The sequence below is a fragment of the Vanessa tameamea genome, chromosome 18 (genome assembly GCF_037043105.1).
Source record: "Vanessa tameamea isolate UH-Manoa-2023 chromosome 18, ilVanTame1 primary haplotype, whole genome shotgun sequence".
In the NCBI taxonomy this organism is placed as follows: Eukaryota; Metazoa; Arthropoda; class Insecta; order Lepidoptera; family Nymphalidae; genus Vanessa; species Vanessa tameamea.
In genome coordinates, this window is record NC_087326.1 from 7,819,694 (window position 1) to 7,832,236 (window position 12,543).

Consider the following 12,543-nt stretch of genomic DNA (forward strand, 5'->3'; position numbering starts at 1 on the left):
CCCGAAATCCCTTATAAGTATAACGTAATGCCTACCCACATTCGAATAAATAGATTGAAACGGATATCTTTCAACTTGTTGAGTATTACAACAGGTTTCACTATTATAAGCTGGGATTATAGTTTCTTACGTTATATTACATACATACTTCTAATTCTAATTGACATACAACTGTAGATATATACCATTGTATGATGTAGCAAATAAATACAAACAAACTGTAGAGCACATCGTTTTTTATATTTAAGTCTATTTATGATATTTTAAGCCATTACTAATTAATATTTTAAAAAAATATTAGTAACAGTTCTAAATCAATACAATATTTTTATTTTCATACGTTAACACTATAGAAGTCATTAAGTATATCCACATCATTGTCTACAGTGTTATTTATATAGAAAAGCTAATTATTGACGCCTAGATACTACACTCATAATATTAAATATAATAGTTTATACCTACTATGAACAACAGACTACCAAATAATTTCAAGCACGCAAAACTGTTTAAATGCTTTAAATCAGTATAGTACCTAGTACCTACCTGTTGAAATGTTATTGAATATAAGTTATCTATGTAACGACTACTGTTAAAAGTAACACTTTAAAAAATCTTTGAGAATTTAAATCAAGTTCTGAAAATGATACTAATTGAATGGATTTCTAAACTACTGGTGTAATCGTGGTATGATTATTTTTTAATTAAAAGGAAAAACAACCACGTTGCAATATAGGCTCGCACTGATAATTTTGAGGAATGAGGAATATTTCCAATTTAATACAATATCTGACGCATTTGTGACCACTTACCATCAGACTATTGCTATTTGCTAGACCGCCCATCAAAGAACAAATTTGCTGAAAAAAGAGAGAAGAATTACGGAATTCAAAAAATGTATACCCTATAAGTATCTACGGACTATTCTGCGTAGATTATTCACAGTTTCATAGCCATACGTTCAGTAGTATTAATTTTATTGAATACGTGAAATGCTATATACAACATATATAAACGTATATATAATTAATTGACTTCATCTGGGTGAAATAAGAATTTTATTTACTTTACGATCGCAGCTAACTACCAACTTTCAAATACATATAAATCAATTTATCGAAATCCGTTAAACTGTTTAGGAGGAGTTCAGTTCTCTATTAATTTAGTACATGATTCTGTTATTTCACATTTAGGTATCGTTCTGCCTCTGCCATACCTTTCTTAAAAGACGCTTGTTGGCCGTTGACCGTTGAAGAGTTCCATTATCTGAATCTAATCATGGGGTATGAAACATGGTAGGTCATTGAACTGAACCAACAACTCCGTAGAACAAGAAGAAGCGGTTCTAACTCAACTTGCAAATTTGATCAGTAAAAATATTGAAAGTTAAACAAAAATTTGTAAGAGAATAATATTATACTTACTCCAAAGCTGACAAGCATTGGCTAATCATAAACCAAATTGAAATTTATCCTATTAGTTGCTATGACTACTGGCGTTGACAGAACGAGCACCTTTTTAATCAAGAACGAGAGTCTTTAAGTTACGAATTTGTAAAAAGTAAAAAAAATATTAAGTACATATACTATTAGCTCAGACTGAAGAATTTTAGTCTGGAGTCCTATTATTCTCTGACACGCCAGACAAATAAAGCACACCATCGTACATGTAGAATATTTGAATACTGAAAATCAATAATCAGAGGTACAATCTCCGCTTGTGAAAAGTAGCCTACTGTAAATTGGAACAGAATGTCTGTTCGAATTCGAATTGTACTGATGAACCATTCATACTCAGAAACTAATGATAATATATAAATTAACAAAATTACATGAATTGAAATATGAATTTATTAGGACTATACTAAATGTACCCTTATATATTCCTCCAATTTGTTCCTGATTACGCTGACCGGATCGACATTATCCTCTCATTCCATTTGAATTGCTGTCTGATTGAGATACGGGTTCAGTGTCATCGAACGCATTGAGTACATTGTAACAAAAAAAATATTTATTTAAAATACTTTAATATTACTTAGTCTAGTCAAATAATGACTAGAAAGAATAGTATAAAGCGACTCGCAATACTCACGACTTTCTTTTGATTTTCCAATAATCTTTGGAAAGAGTATATAAAATATTTGAATTATGAAGATAAAATACAACGACCATAGTCTAATTCAATTAGAGGGTGAGTAGATTTTCTTGAAAAGGTCGCTATTTCATTATTATCTAGACAAGCCTTTCATTTTCGCCCGGGACACTCGACTATAACACAATACATAATGCATATTAAGTACGAATTGAGCCTTCATTCGCCCTTAGATTACCTACACTATTTTCAGACTTTGGTCACAATAATTGTTTTTTTTTTTTTTTCTTAAATGTCATTTTTTTAAATGTATTCTATGTATTGTTAAGATACAATTACCAATAAATACCAATCTTAAGTGAAAAGTAACCACTAAACAGTTTTCGCAAGTTGCGGTATTTTTTTTAATACAATCGAAAACAAAAATTAGTATTATTGACGAAAATATCTTGATATATGCTTATAAATGGATAACGCTTAAACTTAGTGTAAAAGATTAAAATTATTATCATTAATTTCATTGATTTATTCTAAAACATGGAAAGTAGGTATCCTACAGTTATGTTAACATTTATACTAAACATGATAATACTAAATACGGTTTGATAATAACCTAAATAGTGTGATAAAATTAGCACTAAGGTATTAAGTAGATTATTGCTTTAAGCATTGTTTTATTAAAACAATGACTCAATGCCAGGACTTACCTAATTGGACTTTATATATAACCTTTGCGACCTTCAAGCCTAAAAATCGATAATTCTGTCAAATCATATAACACTTGGACACTATTCGCCTGAAAATATATAATATTTGAAAGGAAAAGTATAACACAATGTTTCTAAATTGAAATTAAAACAGGAAAGGAAAAAAAATAACGTAAGATTTTCTTTAAATATCCATTAAGTAAATCAGCTCAAAGTAAATGTACGGTAATGGCAACGAAACCTTATATGCTCTTGAAAACATATTGTATTAAATCTTTTCTTTAGAAAATATAATAACTTGAAGCTAAATAATATAGTTAGGCTTCAATTTCATAAAAAAATTACCCTCGACTTTGTACGCGTGGACTTGTGAGACATAGAAATTAATTATTATTGATTCCCGTGATGAAATCTGTTTTATGGTGACTCAGAAAATGAGCTACTCTAATTTTATTGGAGTATGAATACACCGACATTATTTCGACTTAGTACCTCGTATAATATACTTGCCACGCCCTTTTGACGTGACAACATCTATAGCGGCTAAAATCAATATTTATGTACTTTTCATGTACATTTAAATATTTTTATTGTATGTTTTTAAATCAAAACTTTTTTATATTTTTTGTGATTATATATATTTTTATAATCTGTTTAAGATAGCCGAAAACATTTTTATTACGTGATTTACGTACTCAACATACTAGTCTGGCAAAGATTGTTGTTTTAGCAATAAGATCGTCATCGGTACCAATTAATCCATGCTCTGTATTTCTCGTCTTTTTTCTATTGCATTGTAATAATTAATTATACCTAGTAGAAGTCCGATATTTTTTGTTTTTAAGTAATACGTAAAAAGACAAACCATTTCTCCTTTGTACATTTAATAATAATAAAAATTGTAAAGACTTTTATAAAAACTTAATTTAACACGTTAAAATTTTTGGTAAAATTAAAAAAATAATCAAAGTATTGTCAAATACGATTGAGTTACAACACCAAGTTTCCGACTTCGTGAAGTCAATACATCCTGAGTATACATATTACATTTCTACAATAAAACCTCAGTGGTACTTTTAATTTGACCTCTTTATCAATTTAAAGCTAACGTTAACGAATGAAAATGGCATATTATCCAACAGAGATTATATAGATCATAAAAATAGATTAAGTTTAATTTTTCGTTGATTTTATATGGTTTAAATATACCAGTATGTATGTTAAATAGAAAAATAAATGAACTATCGATTCCTCCCTGTTTTTCTCATGTCATGTCAGGTACGTTTAATTTAATCTTGTAAAATGATTATGCAAAAGTGCTTAAATAAGCTCAAATAACGATAGATGAAATAAAACAAAATTGATTTTAAATTAAATAATTTTATTTACAACTGTACCTAATTGTAACTAAATAGACGAGAGTATCAACGCCTGTTTTGCGAATCGTACTTTTCATCGTAATAGAAAGTATCATCTTCATCATAATCGTCTTCGTACTGCTGTTCCTCTTCGATATCTTGGTCAGCTGTTATCACGTTCAAACTATCACGATCATCTCGCGTGCGCTTATGTATCTTGTTTTGTAAAATCTAAAAATAAATAACTTTTAAATAACATATCTTAATTTCAAAATGATGATATCATTCTAGCCAACAATGCAGGAGATGAACTGCACAAGTGTGCGCAAACACAGGTCCCAATCTCACAATCCGATGGAACGACAACCACACACGACCGGAGACCAAGGGCTTTTGCGTCGTCTACAAGACGCGAGTAAACACAACGTACCAACTTTTTTCGTGTTACTATAACCCAGTAACTTTTAATAGCCCGAGCCGGGACTTGAAACCAGCCATCGGAATCTACCAAAGTAAGTCATATGTTCAAAATATGCATTAGTCTTTAAAATTCTAGAGAAAAATGAATTTACCATTTTAACTATAGATAGATAACATTATTTGCAATACATTTAGGTGACCATAGTCATAGACTGTTACGAGATAAGCTCTATTTAGCCGAAATATTACCTATATGATATATTTTTTATTGTTACATTTCTTAGAACATAATCTACGTAGTATGTAGATATAACTTAAAGTATAGTGTGTCACTAAATGGTATCGGAACAACTCATGGGTACTTTATACCATTTTTCTCAAAATAATAGTTTATATAAACACTATACAAAATAAGATCAATATTTTTGTAGGAAACTATTATTACTGTAGATAAAATTGTTAATAAAAATCAACACTTACAGCATAAGTTTATAGGTTAAGTACATGAAATAAGTTTTCTTTAATCAGAATTTTCTAGTCAAAAACCAAATTTTGTAGTTTAATTTTGCATAGTCGCGATCAGCGAGGGCAAAATACATAGGTAAAGAAAACTCCCGAGTTCGTGGGAAATGTATGAGCTTATCGGAACTTCATCCATAATTTTGCCTAATTTGATGTAGCCTTACTTGTAAAAATATATCATTTTGGCACAATGCCTACTTGAAGGCACTTAGGGCAAACAATAGTTTTGTATTGTCTATAAATAAATGTATGTATTTGGAATTCATCACACGGACCCGTCATCCTTTTGACGTTTAAAGCACATCGTGTGTTTTTTTACCATATAAATGTATCATCTTGTCTAGAAAGTTCTGGAATCATTTGAGTAAAATATTATTAAAATTTGTTTTGAATATTGTGTTGAAAATCTAAAGATGCATCAAGCTATTGCTTAATTATTACAGTTTCTATTTTACGATATTGTGACAAAAAAAAAAACAATAATTGGTAAACGCCATTTTTAAGAATCCTATATTTTATTTTTGCCTTAAAAATTTAGAAGATGAGGAGGCTGTCTTATATTAAAGACAATATGTCTATTATTAATGCAAAAAATGATTTTATTTTAAACATAAACAGAACTAAGTACATTGTAGTACAATATTAATTAAAAATATTTCTTTTATTCTATTATTTTTCTTATTTCGCTTCTGTGCACAAATGTAGTATATAAATGTACACGTTTAAATGTTATTATTTTAAATATAACATTTCACATAAATTCATAGTAACGAATGTGTACAATAACCTCCTTAATAGCCATTAAAGTTATGAATGAATATAAAAATTGGACGCCGTCTGTTTCTCGTAACTAAATTGTAGCGCAACGGAGACTGCCAAAGCAGTATCAAACGACCGGCACTAACTATTTTGCATAATATTATTTACATATATTTTATTTTATTTAAATTTCCGCTACGCTAAGCGAAAATTAATATGTAATATGTCTTATAAACCACTAACCCTCAAAAAGGAGAGGAGACCTTAGCTTAGTATTTAAACACTATTTTTTAAATGGGATATTTAAGCAGACAGTTAAATGGATCATCTGATTGTAAGCGGTCCCCACTGCCAATTGATATTGGCGCTGTAAGAAATATTAATCATTTTTTACATCGCCAATATCCTTTTTTACCTTAGGAGCTAAGATATTATGTCCCTTGTGCCTATAGTTACACTAGTTCACTCACCCTTCAAACCACTAAGTTTTGCTGTTTGGTGGTAGAACATGTGATGAATAATTGATACCTACGCAGACGGTCACAAAGCCCTAAAAGCAATTAGGTAAGTAAGTAATGTATATATATATATTACTTACGATATTTAAATCTACGCAAGGACCAAATATCGTGAGGAAACCTGCACGCCAAATTCTGACACATGTGTAGTTGTGTACACTACTACCAACTGTATTGCAGCAGAGTGGCGGTACGAACTCTAAATCAGGAATACGGAACTACGTAACCGATAATAAAATGTTCATTATAATTTTGTTTTTGCATTGTGTTATATTTAAAGAGAGTAGGTAATTGTATTTTAAGTCTATTTTATTTTTCTGTGTTAAACTAAATAATAGCCTACAAATGAAGTCTTATCATATGTTGTAATGTTTTCTTATACAATTTTTAAATACTCTCATATCCGTAACTGAAATTATTCGAAACAGTCGGATAATCCGAAATAAATTCGTATCCGTAATCGTATCTGACAATTCTATTCCCAAATCCGTATCCATATCCAGATCCGAAATTACATATCCGTAATAGCCCTGTTCCAAACCTTCTCCTTAAGAACATATTAGCTCTCTGGGCTGTTCCTTGTCTCCTTTTATCTTTATAAATAAAAAATAAAAAGTATATACTATTATTTCAAACATCATCTATGTACCTTGAATCCGTTTGAATGTTACGAGTAAAACGGATTTTACGCAACGGAACGTTAATTATTTATTTAAGCAGCACAAACAATGTATATATTAATAAACGCTAAATACAATATTTATTTAATTGTACGGCCTTCGACTTATCAGTCAGCTGATAAATTTTCCATTAAAATAACTGTGTATCAAGAGCGTAAACAGTGTGTAGTTAGTTATTATGTTCGAGGACCAATAGTGCAATAAACTTTGATATACACAAAGAATTATATGTAAACATTAAAATAATATACACAAATAAGAAAGTGACTCAGATATCATTACGCAGTTCACAATATTATACAGTATGCGGTTTTTTAATCTGTAAATATTTCATTATGTTTTTTTTTAATTTAGCTATAAAATTTGTCGTTATTATTTAAAACATACATTTTTCTGTGTTTTTTTTTAAATAACCGCCGCCGCAGTAAACGGCCTGCTATTATTGCAATTTATTAAATGCATGTTATTTAATAAGTATTTATATTTTCTCTACAACTACTACAGCAATACTATAAGCTGCTTTTGAAGGAGTAATATGAATGTTCTTAGTATTATTTACTTCTTACGAGGCTTACGTCTACACACTTGCGTTATGCGATTTAACACGAACTAATCAAGTAACGTTTACAAAAGAAATTGATACCTATAACCTATTCCAATGGAAGTATCCAATAATGGATAAGAGGAATAAAGGTAAACAAACCTTAGATTTACGTATTTCATTTTTGATTTGCTAATAACTCAGCTATATTGTGCACTACCAAGTCTTTATGACTAATATATCTTTATTTATAAAACAACAGTATTACACTTAACTACTTATTTCCACTTTAATTTTACTTCCAAAATTCTGATAACAGTTTCGTCGACGTTCAAACTGTATTTTTTTTCGCAAATCCACAGTGAATATCATTGATTAATAAAGTTCTCGACTGATATCCAATAAATTTTCTGTAAATTTTTGTTTATTTGGTTTTTCTTCTCTTATGGTTGGAATAGAGTATAAATGTTTTGATTTAATTTAAATTAGGTTCATACCAGAACATGAAATACTCGTCCGTTACGTCAATGGGCTAAATTTATTCCAAAAAAAACGTCTCCTCATTTTTTGTAGTAGAAAATAGAAAATCCTTTGTTTTATTAATATCGAATCTGTGTCATATCAACACACGAACTTTTTCGAGTTAACGCTGTTCAAGACTTTTTGCATCTTTCTATAATTTGATCGAAATTGATATTTTAACGTGCCTTCGTGTTTTATTGTCTAGGCAGCATCACAATCATAAATATGTACATTATCGTGTGAAGCTTGGAAGATAAAAAACAAAAACGTGTGTAAATTTTGGCATATTCGTTATGTAGTTTGTATTTAAATTGTTTAAGCGTTTTACTTAGATACATAAAATATTCACGGTATAAGTATTAATATAGAGTGCGAAGTATAAACCGTATGTAATGATACAAAGTAAACGCCTAAATTTATTACGATATATGTATGTTTCTAATAAACGAGAATTCATTAATTAACCTCCAAGTTTACCTCGCTCTGTTTCCGTAATTTGTTTAAAAAAAATAGGTTTTATCCAAAGATTTACATGAACTCTTATTACATTAATTCATAAATTGCTTAAAACTTTAAAGAGATGCAGAGAATACTTTGACTTGGAAATAATCATTAGTAACGAGTTAACAAGTATATAGTATTAATTAGTTTTGATTTCCAATTGCCAACTTCAAATGTTTTTTTCTAATTCGTTCGTAAACTGGACTGCCATAGTGGCAATAATTTGGTCCACTTTACGACCACGTTACGAATTTGCAAATTACACAACAGTTCGTAAGGTTGCAAATGTTTGTGAAACATTGGCTCATTGATGATGTTCCTCTGACTAATTCAACAGCTACTGCGGCAATTCTCAAGAGAAACTAGAGTAACTATTATGTGCGGAAACGCAGCCTTTGCACTATCCATACCTTCGCTCTCATAAACCAAAGGGATGGCAAATTATATACGATAGGAAAGAGTTCAGCCACAGGACAAACTTTATCTGTTTTCCGAAGTACAGATGTGTAAAAACTGCATATATCTAACTAAGACGACTAGTGACAATTTTACGAGAAAAATACCCAAACAAAAATATTTATTGGTCCGAACACCGGTTTGAACCTCGAACCTCAGAGCTTTTAAAAGACCGAATTAACTGATCACTGTAGATAATAAAGGAATTAGAAAAACATACAAGCACAATTAATAAATTACTTATAACTGAAAAATATACGTGCCTGTCTTTTTAGTAAGAATTCAGCAAGTTCTTTCTTCTGCTTGCCAAAATCGATGTCTTCATTGGCAACCCTACTGTTACTTGCTCGGTAACTTATAACTGGCGAGTCGTCTTGGAGACTGCTCCACGCATCCCTCGTCTTCTTTCTAGCAGCTAGTAGCCTGTTCATAATCTTTGCGTGGTCTAAGCCAAACACATTATGAGTCATCTCAGGTATTATGTCCTCTATTATTGGTTGATCTTCTTCCAACTGTTTTATTTTTGCCTAAAAATAAAAATAAAACATCACAATCACAATTTTTTTTATATTGTCAAGGGCTAACGATTAACAAACGATATTACTGAAAAAAGAAATATTACAAAAAACACTTTTGTTCGTAAAGATACTATGTTATCTATACGTATAATAAAATTTGAGTATCTGTTTGAAATATTAAAATAACCGCTTTTTACTAAGTACATATCTATGTATACACGGTACATATAATATATTTTTTTACAATTTTTGTCTGTCTGTCTGTTCCGGCTAATCTCTAGAACGATTTTGACGGGACTTTTATTGACTTTCACAGATAGCTGATGTATTGAAGAGTAACTTAGGCAACTTTTATTTTAGAATTATATATATAAAATAATGTCGCTGTAATGGTCTCGCGCAAGCTACCACTTCGCCGTCACGTCGGGTGCCTCCTACCAGTGACTTAATATCACAAAAGCTGCCTAATACAGAATTAATAACTTTTTTTGTTAAAATCAAACGCGGCCACAGCTAGTGTAAAAATAAAAAAACTTGATTGATTCCTGAACAACATTAGTCAAAGCAACCGTTTCCATGGGAGGCTATTTAATTAAGCAGGACATAACATAATAACGCACAAGAGTATGCACTCTCTGTTCCCTCACTCTCATAATCTTATGGGAAGGGATTCAGACACTGGATCGATAATCCTGTATGCTTTACAAAGTATGGAAGTCTATGCACTTCCAGGTACTATGCTTTAGGTTGCTATTCAGATATTCTCGAAATAAAAACCTAATAACTTTGTAGGGTATTCAGATTTCAGAGATTTATGCATATTGTAGTCTATATAATTTTACAGGATTAAATAAAAAACTTATTTAACTTTTTTAATAAAATATTGCTGATATTGATATTGGGTAGATGGATAGATACAAATATATTTTTTTTAAATACCTTCATTTCAGGAGATAGTTTTGTTAACAAAGTAAATTCTGTTTTCAACAAATGACCTATTTCAGTGGGTGTATAATCGTCGCCATAGTCAGCCTCCACTAAACGACGATCAAGATCCACCAACTGTGCTTCTTGCTTATCTAAAAAAAATACTTTAAATTACATGAATTTCTTTAAATATTTATAATACAATATAGGCTAGCTTGTGAAGCAAAATATATTTTTTTTTTTAATATTTCTCTATGGAGTTTATACTTTTTTGTGGCATCTCTAGATATTCAGAGAAATGGACCACCTTTAGGTAAGTGGTCACTACTGTAGATAGACATTACCGCCGTATGAAATATAACCATTTGCTACTAAATGAAACATTACATCCCTTGTGCCTGTAATTATGCTGGTTCACTCACCCCTTAAACCACAATACTAAGTGTTGTTGCTTGGCAGTAGAATATGTTATATATGTATATGGCATATGAGGGTACCTACCCAGATGGGCTACCATAAAGCCCTACCACCAAGTAACACAGTACAACCTTATTTTGGCATTGTTTACCATTGTTATACATTTTTTTAATAACTGACAAATACCTTTTTCTATTGTATTTCTTATATAATAATTCTTATATGTATTTCTGGTATCTATTAGTAATAAGCTATGTAGTTAATTGGTTAAATTGAATAAGTAAATTAAAATAAAATAATATTTTCAAAATAACCATACCTACTTGTGAACTGAGAAATATTAGAGAGTATGTGATAAAATTATATTGGGACAAATTAACATCTGTTTCTATGCATTTCTTTGCTATTATTGAATTCTTCCACTGATATTATTTACTTATTAAAATATATAGAGGTCCAAACCTTTAACAAAAACTATATATGGAACTTCCCCCATAAGCCGAAGTGTAGACAATTCATGTCTGAGTGGCCCTGCAATTGAATTAAGAAGATTTTCTGTCTCTTCATCGGAAGAATTGCCCTTGCACACCCAACATACATTGACTGTTTTAAAATCTGGTGTTATTTTAACCTATAAACATTTTCACATAAAAAATATAAATTATTATGATTTTCTTAAAATATTTATATTTTTAATTATCTAATATAACACAGAGTGATTTCATCATGAAAGCAATGTCTATTTACGGAAATGCCTGGCTGCAGTCAAGGATATCTCCACCAAAATATTTTAAAGAGACCTATATGGTCATCTGACCGATGGCCCAAAACAGTTATTGGCGTGGCTCCCAGGTATTTTGCACCCCCTTTACTAAGACAAGCATTGATGAATTTAAAAAAATTAAAACATATTGCCTTCGATATTTCTATTCCACGCCCAACCACTTTCATTGATACAGTCCCAGTCGACATTAGATCTGTGATGCTTTTCATGAAGAGCTTATTAAGCATGGCAACTCTACGAACACCACGCTTCCCTGGTTCATATTTTATTTTGGTCAAACTTTTAATACTTGGCATGCCACTTTCTTCCATTGTTTGTACTGGATACCATTGCCTAAAAATAAAAGAAAAATAAAAAAGGAAACATAACCTCATTCTAGGTTATTAAGTCGTTTTTTTTTTCAATTAATAATATTAAAGGCATTAAAATAAAGGAATTCATTACTTTTTACTTCTCGGATTAAGCATTTTGCAAAGTTTTATTCCTTGTTTTTTATTATTATTTAGAACACATGAACAGTGATAAAAGCGGCGCAACATGATTATCCTATGAAATTAGTAAAAACTATTTATTTGTTGTCAAAGTATTACGGTAATAGAAAGATGTTACATCATTTGTATGAAAATAATTGTACTATAGCATTCACAATATTTCATCAATGCATATATGTAAACATTATGATATTATTAGAATTTATAAATAAAAGTTGTGTTTGTGTGCAAGTAGCCGTAATTGTCACTGTCAAAGTCATTTTTTTTCGTCTAAGTTGTTCTTTTGGAGAAGGCAAAGGTTTTACAGTATTGCACTAATGATTTTTAT

The 12,543-nt window shown here is 30.2% G+C and overlaps 2 protein-coding genes across 2 annotated transcripts in view; both read right to left on the reverse strand.

The window, feature by feature from the left end:
- The window catches only part of LOC113399902 (alpha-amylase 2-like), a 157,235-nt gene that overhangs the window by 120,886 nt on the left and 23,806 nt on the right, over positions 1-12,543 (reverse strand). The gene's annotated exons all lie outside the window — the stretch shown is intronic.
- On the reverse strand, positions 4,162-12,442 carry LOC113400015 (putative ribosome-binding factor A, mitochondrial). The gene is made up of 6 exons (XM_026639368.2): positions 12,169-12,442; positions 11,856-12,057; positions 11,403-11,571; positions 10,536-10,675; positions 9,342-9,605; positions 4,162-4,390 (listed from the first exon to the last, which is right to left on the reverse strand). The coding sequence occupies exons 1-6, from the start codon at positions 12,261-12,263 to the stop codon at positions 4,226-4,228; spliced, it is 1,035 nt and encodes a 344-aa protein (XP_026495153.1). The 5' UTR covers positions 12,264-12,442; the 3' UTR covers positions 4,162-4,225.

Excerpts from the sequence above, each read along its gene's own strand:
- LOC113400015 (XM_026639368.2), bottom strand. The coding sequence starts at position 12,263 with ATGTTGCGCCGCTTTTATCACTGTTCATGTGTTCTAAATAATAATAAA. Across the intron at positions 10,676-11,402 it reads ATATATAGTTTTTGTTAAAG|ATAAGCAAGAAGCACAGTTG; the intron begins GTTTGGACCTCT and ends TATTTTTTTTAG. Across the intron at positions 9,606-10,535 it reads AACTATCTCCTGAAATGAAG|GCAAAAATAAAACAGTTGGA; the intron begins GTATTTAAAAAA and ends TTTTATTTTTAG.